The sequence below is a fragment of the Falco naumanni genome, chromosome 17 (genome assembly GCF_017639655.2).
Source record: "Falco naumanni isolate bFalNau1 chromosome 17, bFalNau1.pat, whole genome shotgun sequence".
Classification (NCBI taxonomy): Eukaryota; Metazoa; Chordata; class Aves; order Falconiformes; family Falconidae; genus Falco; species Falco naumanni.
Genome location: NC_054070.1, coordinates 2,735,309 through 2,761,677, shown reverse-complemented (window position 1 = coordinate 2,761,677; position 26,369 = coordinate 2,735,309). Strand labels below are relative to the sequence as shown.

The following is a 26,369-nucleotide window of genomic DNA, read 5'->3' as shown; positions in this document are numbered from 1 at the left end:
AAACCTAACATTTGAAAAACAAAATACTTTCTTCAATATGCCTTTCTCGAGTTCAGGGTTTAGTACAGATCCCTTACGGTATGCATGAGCTTTCTACTCTGAGTGCAGCCCTGTTCTGTTTGTCGTTCATGGGTGATAGTAGGCATTCATTCATGCTGTCTCCAAATTAGCTTTTGTGTAAGCATGGTGTCAAGGAAGTGTCATGGTTGTGTAAGCATGTGTAACTAGATGGCCTAGGTTTGATTTCTAACCTGGGGCTTCACCCATCGTGGAAGAAAATGCCATCTGTCAGTATCTAAAGGATCTTCAGTGACACATAACAGGGAATTCAACCTGGAGCTGAAGGAGGATCGCACACAGCAAAGTCCTAAGAAAAGAACTGGGGCCAGAATCCAGGCACAAAAGAATCTTGCTCAAAGTGCAGAGGTTTCACACATTTATTAGAACAAGCAGTAAACAAAAGTCTCCTAAGTATATAATCTAAATGTTCTCGAGCCCTCATCCCAGACAGGCGAGTCACAGCATGAAGGGCAGATCCAAGTTCTTCTCGCCAGTGCCGAAGCAGACATAGCCGTATCGCTCGGTCATTGGGACATGGTAGAACATCAGTCCCAGCCGCAGCAGGCTCCGCAGCACCACCACAGTGCCTCCCTTCTCTAGCTGGACAGTCCAGGAGCCTGTGCAAGAAAATGCCATTTGTCAGTATGTCACAAGTGCAGTCCCTGGAAAGGAGAAAGAGGCAGCGTTCCTGGAGCAAGCTGTCCCTAAGCTGAGAGGGGGACTGCAGTGCGTTCTGCCTGACCAGTTAACAGTGCACAAGGCTGCACTGGAGTTTGTGACACCTGAGAAAAGGGAAGTGAGGGAGGCCAGAAACCTTGATACCTTTTTTTCTTTTGTCAGTTCAGTGTTACAGGCTGCCCTCAATTCCAGATGTCTGTGTCTAGCTTCACACGGTAGCATATTCCATGGCTATGATAGTAACGCCATATGCGTCACAGGAAGGGACCCCTGGAGCTCCAGACTTGTATACTTGATCCCTAGGAGAGGCTAGAGCTATTCTTGGATGCTTCTGAGCGGGCAGCAGTTACTCTACCAAGCTGCCACCTACTTGGTCTAGCTACTAGCTATAGAGAGCCAAGACTAGCTATAGCAATCCTGCATAGTATGGAATTTATTTTTAAAATAAACTTGTAGCTTTAGTAGTGAGAAGAGGAAGAAGACACTTCAGCTCCAGAGAAGACTGGTTTCCCTGATGCAGCAACTGGGAAAGAGGAAGAGAGCATGAAAAGCAGGGTATTTCTTAGCTCAGAGAATTTTGCAGAAAAGGTTAATTCTCTTCAGTCTTTCCTGGCTCCATCATTGAAGAGGATGTGCGTGGTAGGGGCAAAGGGATTAGTTTCCGCATTGATTTTGCTTTGGCTCTGCGGAGGAGGTTCAGAGCCAGTGTGAAAATGCAATTTCTCCTGGATGCAAGGAGCTCTGAGCCACTGAGTGTTTGTTTTGCATCTGACACGACAGCCTGGGAACAACACAGGAGGGGAGGGGGCTGGAGCATCAGCCTGGATTCAATGCCAGAGGGCAAGGAGCTGCCAAAAGAAGAAAATACCAGCTTCAGCACCAAATCAGTAATGCCTAGAGGCTACAATGTAAGGAAGAAGGTTCCTGCTGAATCTTCATCTAAAAGCAAAAGCAGCAGGCCCAAATAAAAAAGTGCAGTTGGAGCTGTCATACTACTACGGGCCTGGAGTCAAGCGGTCAGGCTGTCTGCACCCAAAGTCAAAATCTGCCAATTCCAGAGTAAGCAGAAAGCCCATAATGCGTTGGGACAGTTAGACGGTATTCATCCGTGTAGATAATTTTAGGCTCATCAGTTTATGCTGTGACTCATGCTTACTTACGTCACGGTTAGCCTGGGGAAGGGCTTCTGTGATTGCTGTCAGCTGCCAGTCCTCCCCTTCCCACTCACTTCTGACTCTTGGCCAATTTTAGTGGCATCCGACAAAGGGTTGAAGTGTTTTAACACCACAGGTTCCTACAACAGGTCTCCACAGGACACGGCCCAAGGGTTGACGGCAGCTCCTGAAGCTATTTGTTTATCTGCCAGCAGCTGTGGGGCAGCACAGGCTGTTTGGCTTGCCCGGCAGCAGCTGTCTGGGCAATCAGTGCTCGTAGCTTTGGGCTCTTGCACACTCACGTGCAGTACATGTAGTCTCTGAAGCAGTTCATGGCAAACTGCAGTAGTTGAGGGCTCGATGGGGGGGGGAAGTTGAGAGGAAACAGTATATATGGTGGCTGCAGAATCAGAAAGGAACACCACAATTCAAAGCCCTGTAAAACCAGGTGTCGTGAGTTCTGCTGCTCACCTGTTACCTCCCTCTTCTCTTTGTATTTCTGTACTTTTCAAAAGTTTCTTGGGCACCACTGTTTCCCCTGTCTCCTTCAGTAGCAAGTTCCACAGGTTGGTTATATCATAATATGCACCGTGTCATCTTTGATCTGTTACCTTCCAAAGCACCCTCTTCAGTTACGTGCAAAGATGGAACTAAATGGACAGCAACACCTGCCTTCCATGGCAGTCACTGAACTTTCTGACAAAGTGACTCTGGCTGCAGGATAGAAGTACAAAAGAGACATTCACAATCTTTTAAGGACTCGGGAGATTTCCATACCAGAGAGCTTACTTCTGACTCACTCAGCTCCATGTTGCCACTAAAGAGAAACAGCTGGAATCTCAGTAAAGCAAAGCGCTACTTAATACAGAGCAGGATCAGTGCAGGTGTGTGCCATCTTCCTTGCACTGTAACATTCCTTGCACACGTCCTAGTTAAAGCATGAGCTGGTGTCTTCACACACAGTGGTTTCACAGACCAGGCAACCCCAGTCTCCCATGCAGTCTCTCCAGTGCTACTCATGGACACAAACTGGACTGGACCTTGGTCATAGCTGGAGTAAAACCACATATTAATGGTTCAGCCACTGGGATTACAAATTCTAACTGACTGGGTCTCTGACAAAATCTGCATGTTCTTAAGAAACTTCACTACTTGGATAGCGTGGAAACCCAGGTGAAGAACATTTCATGACGAGGCAGATCACCCAGTGGCTGAAGCACTACAGCCATCTGCCGTCAAAGGACAAGCTTTCAAACAGTTTATTGAACTCTGCCTCTAAAAATTTTCACCATTTGCTCGTGGCGGTAGCTAGACTATGCATAGGAGAGTTGAGCAACAAGTGGCAAGCAAATAGGTCTGAATATGTGACAAATAACTTTTTCCATTTCTCCTTTGAACATCGACTCTGCTTTCAGTGCAGGGTTCTTGCAGCTTGCGCTTGCAGAAATGATCTGCAAGCCCTTTATCACGTACTGGTGGTTCTTGCTGCGGCTTTACACATTGGTTTGCAGGGGGGTGACTGTAAACTTTTGAAAGAGTTTCTCTGACAAAAAGCTAATGGAATGAGGAACTCTCATTGTCTTTGATTTAGGACCAGTCCTCTGAGAAGCAAGTCTGTCAAGAATAGGACTGTGCCTTGCCTTGCTGGGTGGTGAGAGCCTCTAGGGATTATCTGGTTTGCTAAATGTCTCCCAACATACTGGAAGCATCCAGCAGCCTGGGTACATGTGATAGCTTGTGTGTGTGTGTATATATGTTCATGTACACAGATGAATCCTATGCCCAAAACTATTTACAAAGAACAAAAAGAAATGCCTGGAGCATGACAAATGGGAAAGTTGAGAAGGAAAACAGGTATATTAATGCTCTCATGAACTATATCTGGATTCAGACTTCTTTTTGCTGGACAAATTCACAGAGAAGGTAGAGTAAATAGAGTTCAACTTGATTTAATCCCCTTATCTATGCCCTGGGGCAATACAGTACATGGATCCATGATCTCCTCACAACATTTACCCAGTGTGCTTATCTATCTCTGCAGAGGATTCATCAGCAGTTAACTCTGCTGATCAAAGGAACTTCCCATGTACCTTCACACCTGGCAGAAATGGACAGATGTGATTGAAGACAGCTCCATTCACTTTTATGCTTGATCTCTAAAGGCTGTGATGTGCAGCTGTTTCATTTCCCTACTGTCTGTCCAAGCTGCAAACTCCCAAAGGGCTCAGATTTGTCATTTCACAAATGTGAGACCTTTGGGGAATATTAAATTGTTACAGCTTTCTAGCTCTTCTCTGATGCTTGGTTCTGCATCTAATTCTATGCAAATAGGGACAATAAAGTTTTGCTGATGCTGCATAAGTCTTCCTGTGAAATAAGGACCTGAACAAAACAAGCAGGTTACTTCAGGGCAATCCCACCTGGACTGACACAACACTCGTTGAAGACAGGAAAAAAATTACATGAAACTGTCTGAAACTGTAATGTCATTTTCACTCAGATCCTGTTTTCAGCAAGAATTAGTCATAGAGCTGCTCTTTATTCTGCAGAGCCAAAACAGCAGCAGCCGTGCCACCTTCTGCCTTTTACTAACCAGATCACTGGGGACATGTTTCTAACACAGCAATCAAAGGTGATCTATTCAGTATACTTTTCCAGGCTGGACCTTTGCAACACACAAAATCAATTCAGAAACCGCACTGATACACAGTGCTGGTGTTTGCCTTCTAAGGAGGCAGCACATTAAAGTTGTGAAACCTAACCACTTATTTTGGTCCTTTTAGAGCCCATTATCTCAGTCTGTTTTTTCCCATACCTCACCACATTAGCAGCATTTGAGGAGATGGTCCAGAAGACAAAATTATTTGAACTCATGAGACACGGAGCAAGTTATTCTCCTTGAAAGCTTCAAGACAATTGTGTTCTCTTCCATCACAGCTCAAACCTCACTATATTAATAAAAAATGCTTTTTCAGGCCCACCTTTCTTGTAGGAGTTTGAAATAATGATGTCATAAACCACTCTAAATGTACTTTAATCAGAAGCTAATGAACAGCATGAAATAATAGCTTAAAATGAATATGCCTTCTTTCCTCCTTCAAGAAAATGCCTTAGAAATGCATTTCATAATAAAATATAAAAAGGGCTGAGAACTGCAAAAATGAAATGCTGCTTTTATCCTTTTTTTCTTCTTTTATCCTTTTTCTTTTCTTTTAAACCTCCCTGCTATTACAAATGGTTCTTGGAGTAAAATCATTGCATAGGTAGCTGTAGGTCTCTATTACTATAAAAATGCAGGAGCGGGATGCTGGGTTCAAATCCTTTCTAATATTGGCTCAGAATATCCCAGGGCAGTCCCTGTACTGTTCATTGCCCCTGTGTCAGACAACGTGTCGCTTGCTGGGAGGCTGAGAAACTCAGAGCATCAGTCTGTAAGGTACACCAAGACTCCTAGATAAAAGTTGTCAGGAAAAAAAAATTACGAACTATTATTTGCATTGGAGGGAATACAAATAGAACTAAGAGACAGCAAGTAAAAACTGGCTTTCCTAGAGTTAAATACTGATTTTTACTTGCATCTACGTGTGAGCTGTAGCTAGCCTATGTTATCCCTAAATCAGGCAGCAGAGTTAACTTCACTCATCATGCTTGCTGAGGTACAGGGAACCAGAGGTCATTGCTCTCACGCCAGAGATTTCTAACAGTAACACCGCTCTGGTAAGATTTCCATTCTTCAAAATCCATTTTTTTAAAAGAGCAAATTAATTCTGAAGCTGCACCCAGCAAACCTAAGGAAGCCAAGCACTGTCTGTGTTGAAACTATTGCCTGTTGCTGCTCCAGAAGGGAAGGGAGGGAGCTGCTGTGTGGGAGGAAAGAGCATGGGAAAAATATCCGCTGGATGAAGATCTGGAGCTTCCTATTCCCTCTTTAGAGCAGGCTGCAGCCTCCACCCCTCCAAACGCAGACAGGAATTCTGAGGAGTTCCTTACATCTTTCCCAAACAGGAAAGTGCTTTGAAGATTCTGATGCTCACCCAGTGTTAAACCACTGCCTTTTTTTATGGCACTTCAACAGCTGCCAGGACACCAGAGCTGAATTTCAAAAGTCAACCTACTTCTCAGCTTCTTCTTCCTTTCCAGTTGCCAATAGAAATCCCTGTCTCATCCCCCATGTCTGTCTCAGCTATGGGCTGAATCTTCTAATTCACAGAGGCAATAGGGTGCGTGAGACATTAGCTTTTAAACAAAAGCCTTTTAAGAAGGCTGCAGAACTTTCCTGTGGGAACTGGTCCACTTTCAGTATGACCTCTCATAACATTGCTGCTTCGGAGGTGATTCAGCAATGCCTCGTTTCAGTACGAGCTTGAGAAGAAACAGCTTTAAGAGCTAGACAGGCTGATAGAGAGGCTCCATGTTGCAAAAGCTCACAGAGGGTCATAAAAGTGACATTATCAATTCCTCTTCAAAGGAGGAAATGTCTCAAGGGAAAAGCAGCGTCAGCATGGTTGCTCTTACCATTAACACAATACGCTGCCACATGAGCAGGTTATAACCTACCTTGCTGCAGTTCAGTTCTGAGTGAGGGTGAAGTATGGAGTTATAGCACAAATATTAACCCGCAGAGGGGTAACATAACCGCTTCCCTTTGCAAAAGCAGCCACTGCTTGGCTGCGCGACCCCAGGCACTTAGTTCTGACAAAGCTACACTGCACCCATGGGATTTAGCTTCCATTTCCCTCCAACAGAAAATCTAGCACTGCAAAGAGCTTCCTACTTCTAATTTGCTGTCGATAGGAAACAAAGACAAATTGCACAGCAGAGCAGCTGTAAGGAAATTTTGCTGCACGGACATTTGAGGCACAGCCTACCAGCCATAAGGACACACATCCAAACGCTCTTATATGTGGGGCTCAGACTCCTTCATGCCATTTACTGGCTACAAACTAAATCTCTTTCATTTGCTTGACACACCACCTGTACCCCATACGTTAACACTGCTGTCAATATTTCCAATTCCCCATATAACTATTTAATAATAATTAAATAAAAACACAGACTGGTTGCAGGTTCGGTACTATTTTTAAAAGCCTCCAGAGCCAGGAAAGCACAGTTTACAAACAGTCAGATGCTTCCAAGTGGCTCTTTCGTGGTCCTAATGCCTGCCACATCTTTGACACACAAATACAACAATGCCCAAACCTCAAAGTAAAATGGTCTTGCTTCAGAGGGTTTTTCTCTCCATTATCCTCTCCCACTGGGGATGCCTCTGCAGCACAAATGATTAAGACAGCCCTGGGCCTTCCATTTACGCACAAAGTACCTGTTTCCTGCTGACAAGGAAGACCCAGGCATTGCAGTGTTGTCCCAGGAGCACAGTATTCAGAAGCCTCCAAGTACTGGCTGAAATGAGGCCGTACTTAGACATCTGGCAACAGTGCGGCTTAATCCAGTTGAAGCAGGCTCTGCCCCCAAACCCTTATTCCCCTCCTCATCACTCTTCCATCACAGAGACCACAAAAGTGTTTATTTACTGCTCAGTGAACAAGGTCAGGGAAACGATCTGGCTGAAAAATAGTTTAGCCAAAAATAAAATTATTTTTCCAGCTGAAATCTGGCTGCACAGCCAGCAATGCCAACACAAAAGAAGGGACAATACACAGACATAAATGAGCAGCAAAGGATGGGAAAGACTGAAAAAGCTAGCACAGAAGTAACACACATCAAATTGCAGCCTCCTTATAGCCCAGTTAGTTTGCCCTTAAGTCCTAAATCCGCCTGATAATTAGAATAGAGCTAGGATCCTTTTAACTTTTGTTGTTGTTCTTGAGAAAAAGATGCAGACTTTGCACAGAAAGCATCCAGAACAGAGATTTGGAACAGGGCTGTGCACTAGAGGAAACAGCAAGACAATATACAATCAAAATTTAGGAGTAGAAAAACTGGTTAAAATCTGTGCTATTTGGATTCTGACAACTGTAATACTGATCATTGTATCTTGGGTCTTCTGTAGTAAATTTACAAATCTCTCAGAGAGGCAAAGCACCCTCCTTCCAAAGCACAAGTTTATGCTGGATCTTGTCACACTCTGTATTTCTTGTTCAGCTGGTCGCTGTGTGGAGCGTGCCAGGAATCACGTAGCATCTACCTGGGGAGCCCCTGCATTAATCCGTCACCTTCGTGGGCTTCTGTGAGCCCATTGGTTGGTAGGAAGAAAAAGAAGGAGTCTCTCGCCCCTCCCTGCTCTGAATGAAAGATGCTTCCTCTAAATCTTGCTACAGGATTTCAGGCTCAATTCAGCTTCTTTGGGGCTTTTGTCACCAAACAAATGTGATGTCTTTGAAAGAAAGATTAACAGTTTGATGAAAGGATGCAATGGACAGCTTTGTTCTAGCCTGCTTCCCCCTAGAGCTTTCGGTCACTGTCACTTTCTTACCCACGGAGAATATCTGTCTGACTCTCAGAGGAGATTATGGCCACCCTGTAAGATTTTGCCTCTCCTGATAACAAAGCACTGGCCACTTTGAGGAGGTGATAATGATGAACAGGGGCTGGATTAGGGGCAAAGAACCTCACATCGATCTCCGAATTCTGAGAGAACACAAAGCAGTCGATGCTGGGATTCAAAACCCATCGAATGCTTAGAGGACATCCAATTCGCTCTCCTGCAGGAGGGGCAAGGCTACAAGCCCTGTCAGTCCCCCAGTTGTACTTCTTACCTCATCATCAAATTAGCAGGACTAGTTAAAAGGGCTTAGGGTGAGGAACAGATGGCATGGATTATTAACTGTTGATGTTCTCATACTAAACTAGATACTGAATTCTAGCCCGAATTACCTGAAGAGCTTACCAGTTTCTGAGAAGACTGTCACACTGAGCGTATCCACACAGCACGGTGCAGTTGTGTTGATATTCAAGCTGATTCTGAACACTAAAGATGGCTAAGCATCTTCTAATGCCTGGGATATCTTAGCTGTCTCTGCACAGCACAACCTGCACGGCACAACTGCCATACAAATATACCCATAGATGAACTGTCTCATCCTTTTCCCTCTACACACAGCCACGCACCCATTCAGCCTGCAGAATTTCAATCTATATGACATTTGCATACAGTAAAGCAAGACAACGCCCATTACTTCCTCCCTGCAAATGTTCTATGGCCAAAGGGGCAGCAAACAGCAAAGCAAAGCTATAAACAGGGCTGGCACCAATGCCAGCTGCTGCACAGGCAGGAGCTGCCACTCAGAAATAGATCACTCCTAGCAAAAGCTGACCTTGTTGTGACTTCAGTGACATACAGACTGCCCTGGGCTTTCCCCTGCAAGTGATTTTTCATCATTCCCTAGAGAAAGGGCTAGGCCAAGGCTGACCGATGTGGTGATAAAACTGCAACTTCTGGTTCTAAGAGGCTTCACCCGCATTTCCCATCAGTTCATCAAGAAGTTCATCTCCTTTTCATGTCCAATGAACCAGGAGCTGAAACGGAGACAGGGTGGGCCATGATTTCTTTTACTGAGAAGGAAAAAACTTCAAATATAATCCCTGGAAAGTTGCTACGGAAGACTCTGCTTCTGTCCTCCTCCTTTCACTGCAGCAGTCAGGAGAGTGAAGGATTCCACCACAGCTCTCGGTTGATGGGCAGCCCTGCTCCAGTATAAACTCATCCAAGGTCTCTGACTAAACAAGACCCCTGAGGTGATACAGACCGAGGACCCAAAAGCAGTGAATGCACTGCTTTATTACCCATAGACACAAAGCCCAAGGAAAGCAGACTCCTTTCCAGAAATCAAAGCAGACCACAGACGGCCAGTCAAAAGCTCTGATACTAGCTGGCTCTGGAGTCCTCACGTGGCAACATAGCAGGAGAGGTTCCAGTCTGATCTTGAACTCCTGAGCTGGCAGCACCCCAGCTTGTAAGAGGACAACATCTTGTATTGCTCCCAGGCAATGCTCTTGGGTCGCTGCAGGCGTAGCCTTAACAGCCTTTAAAGGCTCCTCAGTCCAAAACCATGAAGAGTGTCTCTACTTTTGAAGGATGTAGGAGACATGCTTATGTATTTGCGTACATCCATTGCATGCCTGTAATCACTAAGGGTGCGAAGAAAGCTATTGAAAAGCCCCAGGACCATTCCAGAAATTGCCTAAGCTTGGAAGGGACAGAGTAGCTTCTCCATACCTACAGTTCAGAAGGTCAATATACCACACACAGCCTGGAAACTCAGGCCATACCTTCTCCTCAATTTGATGCTGCTCTCGGTGCTTTTCTTTCTCGTTTTGCTTTTCTATAGTCTCCTTTTCTGTGCGCAGCACTGACAACGCCTGGACCACAGTGCGCCCTGCTGGAAAGCAGCAGCTACGGCCAGCCTGGAACTATTTCTAGGGATGGATGACTTCAGTTTTAACAGAGAACTTCAGGTACCAACGCTTTAAGTAATAGCCCACTGAGCTAACTGTTTGGTTCGATTCTTACATCCGAAAGCCGACTGTTCTGATGCACGCTAATCTGTTTTACTCCTTCTGTACTACTGTGTTATGAAGTTTGTCAAAAACACTTCTATAAATGTCAGGTAACTCCATGGGATGCTGTAGCTCAGTTTCACACATTTGCCAGACCTACAGATCACCTCTCCGAACCAGGAATGAGGATAGCTGTGAGGCACACTAGGAGTTTTGTTCTATGTTTTGGCTACCTCTTTTTATTCTTGCTAATATGAAGCACTGCCCTCTCATTCATTATGGGTCTTTTAGTTTGAATTTCAGCAAGACAGCTTGAAAAGCCTTGTCCCCGTGTGGCTCTTGGCAGGCTAAGAGGTAAAGTGCTTTTGCTCTCAGTTTTCACAGAGCTGGGGAGGTGCTGCTTGTTGTTAAGCAATGAAAGGGGAGGGCTCAGGTCACATCAGTGAAATGTTAGCGGAGAAGGGAGGCTGGGTGAAAGTAGGTGGCCAGCACAGCATAGCACTGCTGGATTTTGCAAGGCCACTGGGGAGGTAGCCATTTGTCTTAGAGCCCTGATAACGGGCAGGCTTGCTCTCTGCTCGCTAGCTGGGGGTTGTAAATACCTCTGCAGACACAGACTCTTCAAATGGCTGGAGACTAGGCTGATAGAGGATTAATCGCCTGGAGGGTGGGTCGAAAGGGAGTTAATTAGCTGTGTTAATGCATGGAGATAAAGCAGGTTCATGCCTCCTGGCCGCCTTACTTCCAGCACCTGGACTTTTGGGGCAACCAAGATGGAGCTACCGAAATGGGCCTTGAGAGTGGCCAAAGGAAATTATCTCCCACTTAGAAACGCAGCCTCTCTATCTTCAAGGGCCCATTAAGCACCAGCTGTTGCTAAACCGGTAAAAAGCGTGCCAATGAAGCTCAGAGAACAGGAGGTTATGAGTGGTCTAACCCAGGCTACTGTTCAGCAAGTTTGCAGAAAGGCTAGTGCCCAAAGTATTCAGCCAAGGAAACAGCCACAAATCCCATTGTCTGCAGTGCTGTGTAAGGAATGCCTCAAAATCACTGCACTTTCAGGTGAAGAAACGGAGCTACAGACTGAGTGGCTGTCACTTCTTCCGCAGTCAAAATGGTAAAGGAGCTGAAACGATCTTCTCTCTAGGCACTTCTCTGGCTGAATCATGAAACAGCAACTAGACAAGACTCACTATGATCCACCCTGCCACTGTATACCCGTTTAGAATGACGCTACGAAATCCCAGCATTACAGAGTCAGAGCAATCACATCTGAGAGGTCTCAGCTCCCCGGTCTACCCTACACAATGCATGGCAATAAGTCAGGAATCTCCTCAGTCCTCTTTTGAGCCCTCATGCGTCATAGTTCAGAGCGTAAAGCCAGCTGTACGGAGAGTCCTGTGCTTAGAGTCGCTGTCTCAGGAGCACATTGCCACCTTTGCGTTAATGTCACTGACACTGAAGAAGCCCAAACTAAAAATCACCCTCCATGGCTGTCATCAAGTTTACAGCCAGGCATATCAGGAAATCACCTGTTCTGTACTCCTACATTAACCTTAACTCAGTTACTCATGTCTGGGACTAGCAACTTAGATTTGCCTTTGGCTAAAACACAATTCCCAGGAAGACATCCAGAATGATGCTAAGATACCAAGAGACACAAATTCCTCCATTATCCTTGTTAGCCGGTAGTAATTTTACTGTTAAAATTTGTACCTAGTTTCTCATTTTCATTTTTCTGGCTATAATATTCAGCTGCTGATTCCTGATACGCCTGTCTCTGCTATACTAAATAGATCTTCAATAATCAATACTTAAACTCCATGGAGTATTTACACAGTGTAATACAGTCATTCTCATGTTCTTTCCTGCAAGATAAAGAGATTGAACTGTTTATGTCTCTCACCAGCCCTTGAATCCTTTTGTGGCTCTTTTCTGTAACTCTCCAGTTTTGCAATGTGCAGTAATCCAGTCCTGATTCCACTAACAGCATGCGCAGAAAAAAAATCACCTCCCTGTTCCTATTTGCTACACCCCTGTTTATAAATCTACAGATCAAATTAGCCTTTTAAGTTTCAGGATCAGACTGGGAGCTGATGTTCAGTGGGTTGTGCCTGGATTTCCTTTCAGAGCCACAGCTTCCAGAATACAGCTCACAGTCTGGCTTCCAGTCCCTGCTCTTAGGTCTGTGACTTTGCAAGTAGCTACATCAAAATGTACTTTCTTTAAGCAAGCCCAGTTTACCAGATCTCTGTAGCTGTCCTGCCCTTGTCATTATTTGCCTCTCCACCAATTCTTTACTCCTAGATCATTTATAAATAAGTTGAAGAATACCAGTACTGGCACTAGTCCCAGCTGAATCCCCTTCTGACCCTCTCCAGAAATATGCCCATTCAGTGATTTCTAAATCACAACTACCAATTAAGATAAGTTTAGGGGAATATTTCTGCAATGCTGGGATTTATTAAAGGTTAACATCGTAAGTATGCCACAAGTCTCCTGAGATAATGATTTCAGCAGTAACTTATCTGGCTCAGCCATTTTCATTTTTTGACACACAGTAAAGGTTGTCTAACTACCCTCCCATAGCAAACAGTCTGAAAACTGTCTGAAAGAGTATTTTATTGTCTTCATTTCATGTAAGTCCATATTCTTCCCCAAAACAAACCAGAAAAAAAAATTGAGCATTTCTGCTCTTCCACATTTCTTATCAGCCTTTTTACCTTCACCATTTAGTGACAGTTTCCAGTACCATTACTATGCTTTCTTCTCCTATCAATATAGTTGAAAAAGTCCTCCCTATAGTTGTCAGGGACTACTGCAGGTTATCCTGGCTTCCTTGTCATTTTCTACTCAATATAAATTCCAAATTATATCAATCATTAATTGTTCCCAACTTTCTGTATTTCTTTTATATTGCTTTTTAAATTCTAATTCCTACCCTTATTCCACCAGTGAACTGTGGTAGGCTTTCAGCCAGAAGCAGCTCTTCATTGACTGGGAGTCATGACTTGTGAATAAAGTCTTCTTTTATAAATCCTATTTCCACTCATATCTTTTCCTATCCACATTTTTCTTTTCCTTTGCCTCCAACATACCTCCCCTCCCGCATCAGTTTTTAACTGCATCAGTTTTTTAACCTGTTGGTGTCCCTTATCTCCATATCAAAGTGATCTGAGTCAGCAATCTGTAACAAAACTCAGAGTCAATTTATTGCTTTTCTGAACTGTACTTTGAAAGCACCAAAGACCTGAATTCTGCATCCCCTGTTTTACTTCCTCCCAAGCTTTCCAGTCCATGCTAGTACCTTAGGCTTTCTCCCATTCCCTTTCATTTGTCCTTGCAGAATGTAGCATAGCCTGATCTGATACTATGGTGACAGTAAAATCATCCTTCCCCCTCCATTTTCACTTTTCCCATCATGTCAATGCTTGACAGGTGACCATTATTTCATACCTATGCAACATTAGGTCATCAAGTGAAAATGCTGTAGGCATGCTAGGAATTTCTGCTATTTTTTTCACCATTCCATTACCTACAAGCACATGTAAAACTGCCACAACTCTAGATCCCGAGATGCTATCACCCAGGGTGCCAAACTCCATGCAACAGAAAGGACCACACTGGCAATCTGCCAGCAGCTGAAAGGCTATATCTAATTGTGCATAAAGTTGAGCAGATTGTCTGCTTAGACTAGAGCAAACAAGCTTATCTTTAAGGCAGACATATGGCCAGCAAAACCTACAGATCCCAGCATGCAACATGATGGCCAGCTGGCCACTTGGATCAGAAAGAAGCATTACATGATCTGATACTGTGGTGACAGAAGATCAGTATCACAACCCCTCCATGTTCAAAAATCATGAGTCGGGCCACTCAAATTCATGAGTTTGGCTCAGAGAGCTGGCGACTTTAGAGGGGATAAGCCAATTGAATTTGCTTTTGAGACAGGGTTTGCATTCTCCCACTTTTCTCTACAATCATTTACAAAAATGTATTTTTAAAGTAAAATCTAAGTTACACAGTCACTTGTCTCTGGGAGCTGAGACACCAAGAAAAACCAGACAGACTCACAGTATGATTAGGGGAGGAGCAGCAACATAGTCTGAACTCTTGAAGTGCACAGATAACCCAATAGACAGACACGCGGACAGAATCTGGAACCTGCAATCACCACAGATATCACTGATAAAGATGAGGGTGGCAGACAGTTTTGTTACAAAACTCCAGGTTCCCCAATCTTGCACTAAACTCTGCTTTTACCTGTTGTTTCCTTTATTCAATCTGGTTTAACTTCCTTTCTTCCCACCTCTCAGCTGTCATATAAAATGTTCTCTCTGCCTCCAATTTTCCATTCTGTAAGACACCTCTGCTCTCCTATTATGACACCCCATACATTTGATGACAGTTGCACCCTTGACAGCCACCACAGATGTTCAGTTTCCAATTAATAAAGAAAACTATTCCAAAAGAGTTGTTACTTTTAGACAGGTTAAAATCAGCCCTTAATCTCTCAGTCCTGTTCTTTAGGTCTTTTAAGGGAGAATCCTAATGCACGCTGGGAGCATCACTCACATGTTACTCAACCCGGTCAACTTTTTGTGTATTTATTGAGGGCAGAGATGATTTTGGCTTCGGTCACAATTCTAGAGTCAATAGATTTGGGAATTCCTACTTCTGCTCTGACAATAACTGTTCAAGAGTGGATCTAGCCAAGAAAGACAAGAAAAGCTTCGGGTCAAAATGAGGGGATTTGCCAGAGCTATGAACAACATGTCAGGAAATAGAAAAAGCACTGTCTGCGCTGGGTCAGGACCAACATGAACTGGCAGAATTGAAAGAGGGTAATTCAAGACCCAGAGTTTGAGTACCTTGCAACCTGGAGTGAGGGACTTTGGCAGAGCCGTGCAGATAAAGTCAGCAGAAAGCCTCTGTCTACCTCCTGTTCTTTTTTTTCCCCCCTACATTTTCACAAGCAACCAGTACTTCAGGCAACCTGAATGCTTGTTAAAGGGGGGTGGATTGATCTTTCTTTAATGTCAGAGCTCCTATCTGCATGTGATAGAGTGCAATTAGAGAGGCTACATGCCTTGCTGATCCTGTAACCAGTTCCTGTCTTACTTCCTTCGCCTGACAAGCTCATTCCATCAATCCTCAGGTTCAGTCCAAAAAGGAGCAGAACAGAGCAGCCAGAGCTGCACAGGCACCATGATGAATCTTCTTTTCTTCCATTAAGAAGCGCTCAGCTGCACTTGAGCTCAGGTAGTCTTTGAGAATTAACTTTTTTGAGGAGACAGAGATCTGCACTAACAGCAACAACCTCCCAGGAACGGGGCAGAGGTTCACACTTACTCAGACCGCAGGTTGCGACAGGAAGACAAACACGACAGTGGCACAGCTGAGCCTCACTTTCTATCTGCCACTGTGTAAAATTTGACCACAAGTCAAATTTGATTTAAAGACTTCAATAAAACCGCCATCTTCATGTCTAACACACAGCATGACCTGCCAGTTGCCTGGTCCCTTGAACTAGATGTGAAACACTGCAGAATTGTATCTGTAATCTTTCAAAGGTGCCATTCTTCACCACAGCTGAGGGGGGCTAAAACCAGCTCTGTGATGCAAATTAGTCTCCAGGCTCTTAGCCCTTGGTGCCTGTTTTCTAGTGGAAACATAGAAAGCACCCCAGATTTATCGCCTGTTGCAGTGGCTCTATGGTTTCAGGCCTCACAAAATTAAAAAGTCTCCCTACCACAAACCCTAGGAAAAAAAGGGTGGGCAGGGAATGCAAACAGTAGCAATGCCTGAACTACCATACAAAACTGCAGCTAAAATTTTCTTAGGAGGTATCTAGGACCTAATCTCCCTTGCAATACTCCTTTTTGAGTCAAAAGGGCCAGCTCAATGGGCCAGCATACATAAAAATGAGCAGTCCCTCCAGACTACACCTTTGTAAAACGACTGCAGCAAGGACACTCCCAGTAAGTTGAACAATGGTTTACATTTTAGCACTGTTTATGCTCTGAACAGTCAGAAATGTTCAGAATTCAGGCAGGAGCTCACTAGGTTCCTTCTCAGTCAAAGGAAAGATTGGACAAGATATATATATATATATATCTTGTCTAATCACACACACATAAAGTCTGAAAGTCAGAGCACTGGTAATTCACTGTCCTTCCAGCCAAATCCATCAGGCACAGGTCACCTACTATCCTATCCTGCTACTCCAGGATAGGAATAAAATAGCAAACTTAAGTTCTGACTATGACCCAAGAATCTTTCTTTCTGTTCTTTCTAGACAGCAGGCCATGAAAACACTTGGCCCAATCCAAAAAAATGCAACAAATCAGCAAAAGGTAGTTAGAAGCAAATAAAAATCATGCCCATCTCTTTAGAGAAATAGCCTGCCAGGGGAAGAAGCTTTAAATATACTTAACAGTTGTCCAGCAGAACAATAGAGATGTGAACTGAAAATACATTCCAGTAGGCACATCTTCCTTTCTGCTTCCAGTGTAATCCCACTAGAATACAGATTATTCCACACTGCAGCATCTAACACAGTTTATCAAAGGAACATTTGAATCCAGCCTCTCAGAGATACCAGCTTAGTGTTAATGAGAGCCCATTTAGATAAAGAGCAGCAATACCGGGTGAGACAAGAGGTCTCTTCAATACTTCAAACCACATAAATTCCCTCTGTCACTGGCGGAGTTATCTCTCCCCACAGGGACACCAGCTGTCACAGGCTTTACCCAAGCCAAGAGACAATATGCCACTCAGGCAGAGGGGTTATTAACTGCTGATGTGGTCAGATCTGTTGTGAGGATGTAACAGCTCTGGTACACTTACATCTACCACTGTAAGCATTTAGATTTGCTTAAGAAGGGAACTAAGTACAATAGTTAGTAAAGGATACAATTCCTTTACAGATTTGCAGGAGCTCCTCACAAGCATACCAAACTCCATAGTGACCTGCATCCTGTCACCTCAGCATTTCCCAGACTACTCAAGGCTGCCTTCCCCTTCATTGCATCTGTCGATTCTTCTACCTTTACCTTGTGGGATATCACGCTCCAGAGAGTCTAGAAAGTCAGTGGATGGGTCGAGGTCAGCCTTTTCCAGCAGGGTTTTATTCTTCAGCTTAACAGGCTCAGTGAAATGGAAATAGGAACTTAACTTTTTTGCCTCCATCAAAGAAAGACCTGCAAACAGCCACTGATGACCATTAACAGAGTGAGCTAGGCTAACGTTCGTCACACCATAGAGTATCGTATCGTTTCTCTAATGCCCACAGCATAGGAAAGAATCACAATCTTTCTTCAGTGGACTCCACAGAAGACCAAAGACTTGCCGGAAATGGGTGACATCAGTCATCGATGATGTGCATTGCACGCCATGCTAACTGCGGTCCTAGATGAGCAATGGGCACTGAGTTGAGACCAACCCTCTGTGCCCGTTTGGTTACACCCTATATCTAGAGAACTCACTGCAGCTATAAGTGCTAACCGCTGACATAAACTATGCACGGCAATGGCGGGTCCCACCTTCCCGGTGGCGCCGGCGGGCGCAGGCGGCCGGTGTGCCGGGGCTGAGGGCCCGGGCGGGCCGGGAGCCGCGCGGGGCCGGTGTACCTCAGTGCCTGGCGCGAGGCGGCGGCCGTTCCCGCGCGGTGCGGGGCTGAGGGGAGCGGGGTGGCCGCGGCCCGGAGGCCGTGCGCAGGCCTGGGGCACCGCGGGCTTCGGGGAACGGCGGAGAAAGCAGGGCCCTGGAGAGCCTGGGCAGGCAGGGCAGGCTGTGCCGGGCCTGTGGGGAGCCAGCCCCGGCCCTGAGGGGCAGCAGCCCGCTCGGAATGCGGTTAGGGGTGGCTGCCCTGCCTAGGTCAATGGCCTCCATTTCAAGAGGCCCAAATCCAAATGTACGTCCAAAAGCAGGAGGGCATACAATTACACCACAAAGGATACCACAAAGGGCTCCACCTTCCTCATTTGTTACATGAACGGCACAAAAAAAAAAAAAAAAAAAAAAAAAATCCAAACCTCTGAATCTCATTACTTGCAGTGTCTTTTTTACAGTTCTTACCTAGCTCGTGTACATCTATAATCAATTGGCTCGTTTATAAACGACAGCACTCTTTGTGCTTTCACTCTTTGTGCAAGTCACTCTTTGGGAGCTCATTTTGCTGAATCCCATACAGACAGCCATGAAACAGTCCCTGCCCTTGCAATCTGACTTAGTACAAAATGCAATAAATAATGAGATTGTGTGGCTGTTTAAACAAACAGAATTTGTTTGACATCTTCAGGAAGCTGAAGCTTTTATATGTGTGCATTATATAAATAAATATATGTGTATGCACTTACATTTAAATCCATTGTCACATCATAAATTCTTGGGTTTCTTTTTCATATGTTTCCTGTTCATTTCTAAGGAAAACGGTGATCCTGGAACTGCTGCCCGTAACAATCGTCACCTGCTGATCTGTCACGTGAAATCTTTAAGGAGCTGTGCAGCACACAATCTGACCCATTAGTTTTATGTACGCCACACAAAAAGCGACTCAGATTCCTGAAGATTAACCACCTCTCCTAGACATGAATCAGGCAGAACATGTAGGAGTGACTGCAAACTTTCTGTCCATGCTGTCACCTACCACTGTGCCATAGTCTGATTTTCTCTATGGGAATAGGCATTTTCAGGCTTTGTGAGCTCATTTAATCACTGATGTCTCTAGAATCACATGTTAATATGCTATGGCTCTCTGGCTAGTAAACAGAACTGCAAACCAGTCAGAGTCAACCTGAGATCTGAAGTGAATTTCTGCCACTGTCAACCACAGCTGGATTCAAACCAGATGCTAACAGCTGAGAGGCTCTTTAGCCTGTTATGGATCTTCTAAGCCACCCAGTGTCTAGTTTTTGCCAGTCCTGATTGAAGATTATCAACAAGGAAATCTATAGCTTAAGGAAATTCTTCCTGGTTCAGTGAAGTCTGGTGGGTAACTGTACTCTGCTTTGCTTTGTCTTGACCCCAATTACTGAACACTGATAAGGATCGGGAAGTAAGTGGTTGCATTATTTAACAAATGAAAGGTCAAAAGCGCTGCTATTCACTAAGGTCAGAGGTTACCATCACTGCTATTAAACAGTTTGAAAGCAGTTTCTCCCACCCGTTGCCATCCCAGGCTGGAGCAGCACTCGGGCAGCCAGGAGGGGAGAGAGGCACCAGGCATCATTCAGCCGGCTGCTGGCTAGGCGGCTTTGCGTGGACACCTGCTTCAGGGAGGGAAGGTGCCATGCTCCAGCAATGCCCAGCAGCTCCAGTCAGAGGACTGAGCTCTCCTGCCTTTGCACAGAACGTGTGTGTACCTGTGTGCCAAACAGCTTTAGCTCCTCCCAGCTCCACTCATTTAGAGCTGGCATCATTTTGGGTGAGAAATCAAACTCGGGTTCCCTTCCGCTCATCTTGAGCAAGGTACTGAATGAAGCTCACAGAACTGTTTACAGCATCAGAGTTAAAAATCCTGAAGTACCTGTAAGTTAATGCTGAGTGCACAGTGACTCCTGTATGCTTGCACAGCTTTATAAAACATTTGAAAAAACTTTCAGTGATTTAGGAGGAAGCTAGCTCACCTTCCTTTGCATTCTGTAGTATACTGATCTCAAGAGAAAGAAAAATAGTTATTAATCCATGTCAGCATTTCTGCTGGTACAGATTAAGAAGGCTACCCTCAAAATACTCTTGCAGGACAAACTGTTTCACTGTCCTGGGCACCCATTAGACTGACACTGCTCACGAGTTATACTGGTATCCATCATCCAGGTCACTTCAGTGTGGTGGGGACAGGCTGCAGTTGGTTCTGATGCACCAAGAAATAGATTGGGGTTATTCCTCCCAGGTGTGTTGAATATAAGGTCTGGTTTTCCTTCCAGTTATCTCAAAAGTTCGGACTGTCTGGCTTCAGAAACAGTGTGGTTTTGAATCATTTTCCTGCGTGTAAGTCATTACTGTGTAAGGATAGTAAAAGATAGGAAACAAGAAAGAAAAGTACAGTTTTTCTCAATAAGGAAGGCATGATAGGTGGCTGCTTGACAGAAGGGGAGGAGGTTGTGGGTGACGAACAGTTGGACAAACTTCAAGAGCTGCAAAATGAAGCCTTGAGCTGTGCTGAGCATGAAGTAAGGAACTGCAGCCAAGTAACAGTTTAACAGGAATGGAAGGGACCAGGGGTGTCCCTACCTGGTATAATATAGACGCTTTCCTCTGGTTTGGAGATCGTACTGAATACAGCAAAACTCTGGGAATACTTTGACTGCAAGCTGTCCAAAGAATGTGGGTCTTTTGGCTTGTCTGGGACCAGTGCCAGTGTCTCCATTACTGAGACCGGAGCTAGCTGTGTGCAGTCACTGGGAGACTCGGAAAGGAAGGGGTGAAGGTACAATGTGTGCTGTGGGCTGGGTTCCTCCACATCTGGAATCGAATCCCTGCAGTAGCATTCTCAGTAAGAAGGCAGCAAGGAATCAGGCTAGTAGGTCAGGATGGGAACAGCTGTGCTGAGATAAAAGAGGAATCTGTGGGATGACTGTGACAAGTCTTCCCTGGAGATTCTCTTTGGCGTAATCCGGGGCAGACATTATGTGTTATACTGCCCTACTCAGGAAGAAGGCACAAGAGCCAAAGAGCTTTGTCATTTTGTGACATGAAGTTTTCTATGTCTTTAAGGTTCATTTCGTATTTTTCATCCCTCCCCTAATAGCCTCTGTCTTCCTGACTGCTCTTGGCACAGGGGACAGGTAGAGTTTACTGGGGTAAGAAGTACTAATGTGCTGATTATATCATCTTGCCCAGGCATCACATGAGCAGCTGTGATTCTTCTAGCTGGCAGCTGAACACACGCGTCTGTCTTTGTGTTTTTCAGGTACCCAGAGGGGTGAGATGCAGCCCTCTGACCTTGCAGCCACCATACTGCCAGTCAAACTGCCAGCAGTCTGAGTAGGAGGATGCTGTTGAGGAACCCTGGGAAAGACAAAACAGGACGGTGAGAAACTGCTACGTAAGTGTAGTCCTGGCTGTGATTAGGCTTCAGGAGGATTTAATGCATTGGTATAGGTATTAGCCGCATTTCAGGCTGCCCATCATCCTAGTGTCTTGGCACTAGCAGTTAATATATACACAAATATATACTCCAATATAATAAAGGGGTTCTTAGACAGCCTAAGCAAGGACAGGCACTGCATGAAATACTGCCAAATTGTTTTAGTGATTCCCTGGAAGCAGCTTGCTGACAATGATCCCTGGTCTTTGCAAGTTCAGTTTTTATGACTGACACTCATCTTGTCTCTACAAGCTGCAGTTGCTACGGCAAAGTGGTGGAAGAGCATGTCTTATAGTGGCAGGGACCTGAACGATTTAGGTTTTTCAGAGCCATGACCAAGATTACATATGACAGAGAGGAATGAATCGGCAGCCATCAGTAAGCACAGTCTTGGTATAACAAGGATGAAACTCTAGATAACTTCCTTCTGCCTTGGTGTTTGATGGTGTCCTGCAACTCCTGCAGGTCAGGAAGCATAGGAGGATAGTATTAACTGTCTTCCACCTCTGGGCCTTTCAAAACATGAGGGCCAGGATCCATGCAAATGCCTGTCATCCAGGAAATCACCAGCCAGAGGAACGCACACAGAACTGAACTTAGCTGAAGCAGTGAGGCACCAGCTTCTGCACGACAGCGTGCCGCACTCAGAAGCAGTAATGATGGCAATATTGCGCATGGAAGAGCAGTTCAGATGGAAAAGGGATGTCAGGAATACACAATGGGACAGATAATGGAGGCTAGCAACCCCAGAGCAGCTCCAAAGGATTGTGAAATGACCCTTTTCCATGTCCAGCTGTAAGACAAACTGGCTGGATCTATATTCCCAAAACTCAGAGCAAGGGAGGATGAATGAAGCATGAGGCCTCCAAGCCTAAGAGGAAATCTGCTCTTTCAGATTTCCTAGACCAACATAATTTCACACTGGCAAGTGTCTTTGCTTTGGTGGACGCATTGTCCTCCTCTTGAAGTCAAAAAGGGGTAGTGTGGGACAACAGCACTCTGCAGCTAAAGTAAAAGAGTGAAAAAACACCTGGAAAGCTGTGCTGCTGCCCTCCTGTGCTGATTCTGGCTGGGATAGGGTTAATTTTCTTCATAGTAGCTAGCATGGGCTATGTTTTGTATTTGTGCTGAAAACGGTGTTGACAATACAGAGGTGTGTTCGTTACTGCTGAGCAGGGCGTACACAGCGCCAGGGGCTGTTCCGCTCCTCACACTGCTCCACCAGCGAGCAGGCTGGGAGTGCACAAGAAGCTGGGGGGGGACGCAGGCAGGACGGTTGACCCCAACTGGCCAAAGGGATACTCCATACCGTGTGACATCATGCTCAGCATGTAAAGCTGGGGGAAGAAGAAGGAAGGGGGGATGTTTGGAGTTATGGCATTTATCTTCCCAAGTAGCCATTACGGGTGATGGAGCCCAGCTTTCCTGGGGATGGCCGAACACCTGCCTGCGGTGGGAACTGGCGAATGAATTCCTTGGTTTGCTTTGCCTGCGTGTGTGGCTTTTGCTTCACCTGTTAAGCTGTCTTTATATCAGGCCACGAGTTTTCTCACTTTTACTCTTCCAATTCTCTCTCCCATCCTGATGCCGGGAGAGTGAGCGAGCAGCTGTGTGGGGCTGAGCTGCCAGCAGAGGTTAAACCACGGCACCTGCTCATGCGTCCAAGAGGCAGGAGCCAGCAATGGCCGTGACCTGTTGGTGATGCACCAGTGGATATTTGGACACCTTTTCCTGTCCCCATCTCTGTGCTAGAGGGAGGGTTCTGGACTTTCTCACACCTCCTCCCTCAGGGTCTGTGCAGCAGGGGGGGTTGTTATGGCTGGGGAGCACATACAGGTGTGGAAGCTATTGCTGTTCCACAGGTCATTGTTCAAGGACGCGATCCTTTTTTTTCTTTCAGCCTCACAACAGCTTTATTTTCCAGAAGCCCTGAAAACAGGATATGATGAAATCAAACAAACCTCACTGACTGCTTCTCCCAGGAAAACAGCCTATGGGCAAGGACCCTACAAAGCCAGGAAGGAACTGCCAGGAAAAAACAAAACAGTCTCCTAGCAGTGACTTCCCCTCCAGCTAGGGAAGCCTCTGCCATGCCTTCCATAACAAAATAGTTTGTATCTCCCTCTTCATGTCACTGCACAGGTCAGGTACTTGAATGCATTGCCAGATACCCTTTGTATGTTGCTTTGCAACAGTGGAACCTATGAGTAGAAGATACTAGAAACCAACACGGCGCCATAAGCACTTCAGTACTGGTCTCCTTTCCCCTTCTCATCCTCAACTCAGACATACCCAGTTTGGGAGCCTGCAGAGGGTGCTGGTAAAGAACAGATAGGGCTTTATGTTGCCACAAAAGCCATGAGTTAGTGCCCTCTATTGGAAAATCACTTTTTTTTTTTTCCTAACATCTTCTCACTTTGCAGGATAGGGACCTGTCTTACGGGTTTATGTGCTCCGCCGGCTCCCAGCTGCTGTGCCACGGAGGCAGGAAAGCCTTTGAGGCACAGAGCTGCCCGCACCAACTACTCAGAAGACAGAAAGAGAAATTTGTCCTCTTTCCTGGGAACCAGTGGTTCTCAAAACAAATGAACACTCGCTTGGTTTGCTTTTGCTTAAACAGAGATCCAGGCTTGAATCAGAATTAGTCAAAGCAAAAGCTGTTTGCTCTTTGATCATTAATCTTTAACAGGAACCTGAAAACAGTGGATGGTAGGGATAATGCTCTAGCAGAGATGGTGCATTAGTCTGCCTCCAGGGTCTGAGATAGGCTGATGTATTTGAGTGTTAACTCCTCGATCTCAGGGAAAAATATTGCTGCAGACTGTAGGAAAAGGATCTGGCTAGCCATATTTACAAATAAGCCTTCTAAGAGGAGACAATAGATTTGCCAATCTTTTTTTTTTTTTTTTAAAGGCCTGTCATCATTGGTGCAGTTCAGTCCTATAATGGAACTGTTAGAAGAATTAGGATTTTCTTTCTTAAGTGGGGGATCTGTGAAGGGAAGGAGGAGTTGCTGTCTTTTATTGCTTTCCGTTTGGAGTAGTTACTTGAGCTTGGTTTGCTTCCCAAATTTTCAGGCTCCATCACACTTAGGACATGCCTACCACAGCATCAGTGTTTAACTGCAGCGTAGCAACTGTATTTAAACTCTTAACAAGGATGAAGTAACAGCAAGACAGACTTCAGGAAGGCCAGTCAAGTCTAGTCAGGGGCTTGAGCAAGCTGTTAGACCACACTGCAGCTGGCATCCCAATGACCTGGAGCTAGATGAGTCTGCTGGTGTAGCATTCCCTTCTCCAATTGCATTTTAAATAAGAAACATCTTGTGGATCCTTCTGCAAAGTCCTGATGTATAACAGGGCACTCCACATGCTGGACAGGTCCAGAACTGCTCCTTTTCCAGGGCTCTCGAGTGGCCCCAGATCACCCTGAAGTTTTTGGCTCTGTGCTTTTTGAGCAAATGAAACCCAAACCCATGCAGGGAGCTCTGCACAAAAAGCTCATTTTCATGCTGGCATGTTCCAGGGCCTGGTGTGGTCCCATCACTGGCTAAAGGAGGTAGATGGAGGGACAGAAAGGGAAGAAAAGGAGAGCCTGATATGGGGAGGTTTGAATTTGAGTGCCAGGTGGGTGATTGACAGCTGGCAGAGCGAAAAGTAGGGGAAGAGATGTCTCTCAGCTATACCAGTGTCCCTCAGACCTCACCAGCAAGGGATACTGAGAGGGGAACGGAGCAGGAAAGCTGGTGCGGTAAGAGTTAGTAACTGCAAAACCTGCACAAAAACACCCACTTGGTGCCACAAGGGAGAAGGATATGGCAGAAGTACGGGCTGGGCTTGGACGAGCAGACAGGAGGTGCCACCCCTGTACTGCCCTGGTTTGTCACACTTGCTTTACTGAGCACTGCTGACCTGGGCAGGCTGGCACCTCCTACCAAATGATGGGTCATGCCTCTGTCTTAGCACCATTTCCTCGCGTTGTGCTTACAGGAACACCCAGAGCCTCCCCTCCCCCTGAACACTGCGTTAAGCTTTTCCCTTCCCGAGCAAAGAACGGATACTAACCTATGCCCAAGTGCCACAGCTTTAGCTCTGCAGCTTAGCTCTGCCTTCAGCCCTGGCACAGCACGATCCTGCCGACTAGGTATGTTCTCAGGTTGCTAAAGCCGCTCTTTGAAGAGGCTCAGGCAGCACCAGGGCTTGCAGTGTCACAGCTCTGCTAGCTCGCCCAGTGCATCCAGCTCACCCTGCCTTATCCCTCTCAGCCCCTTGCTGTGACTCCTTGTGCCTCCCTCCCACCTGGTCAGGCAGCTGGGGAGGGCTGCTTGCCCCGAGGAGGGACCAGGCTGGGCGACTTCCATCATGGCCATCCTGTGGACCATTGGAGGTGCTCAGCTGTGTGCACGCTGCACAGTGCCCAGTTCCCAGTCCCCTTGGGTCCCTCCAGCAAAGCCCTTCCAGCCCACAGCTTGCTCCTGGTTCATCTGGACACCTCATCAGCCACTGCCATGAGACTCTGCCAGTGTTGTGCTATGGTACACAAACCCATGCAGTGAAGAAGCCAAACCTGGACTGCAGGGCAGGCAGGACTTCTCTGTCTCCTCTCTAGACCTCTCTGCACACGTAGGTGGCATTTCACGTCGATACTATAAATTCAGCGCTCCCTTCCACTCCGTGTTCTAAGCACCAGCTCAGCGTTTGCACAGGGCAGGATGCCTCCACTACCCTCTCCACCAGAAAAATAATTGTCCAGAATCAGAGCGTATGGTGATGTGTCCCACTGGCTGCCTCCAACCACTGTCATGCCTGATCAAGGGCCCCAACACCTGCCTCCTTGGAAAGGCATGAGAAGGTGAAGTATCCCTGTCCTGAAATCAGTATTGCTCTAGAGCACCCCCACAAATACGTCGCAGGCTGGCAAAGAAGAAA

At 45.8% G+C, this 26,369-nt stretch overlaps 1 protein-coding gene across 1 annotated transcript; it reads right to left on the bottom strand.

The window, feature by feature from the left end:
• Nucleotides 1-492: 492 nt before the first annotated feature.
• On the bottom strand, nt 493-17,723 carry LOC121098682 (radial spoke head protein 9 homolog). The gene is made up of 3 exons (XM_040616954.1): nt 17,660-17,723; nt 17,405-17,551; nt 493-677 (listed from the first exon to the last, which is right to left on the bottom strand). The coding sequence occupies exons 1-3, from the start codon at nt 17,721-17,723 to the stop codon at nt 517-519; spliced, it is 372 nt and encodes a 123-aa protein (XP_040472888.1). The 3' UTR covers nt 493-516.
• Nucleotides 17,724-26,369: the final 8,646 nt, after the last annotated feature.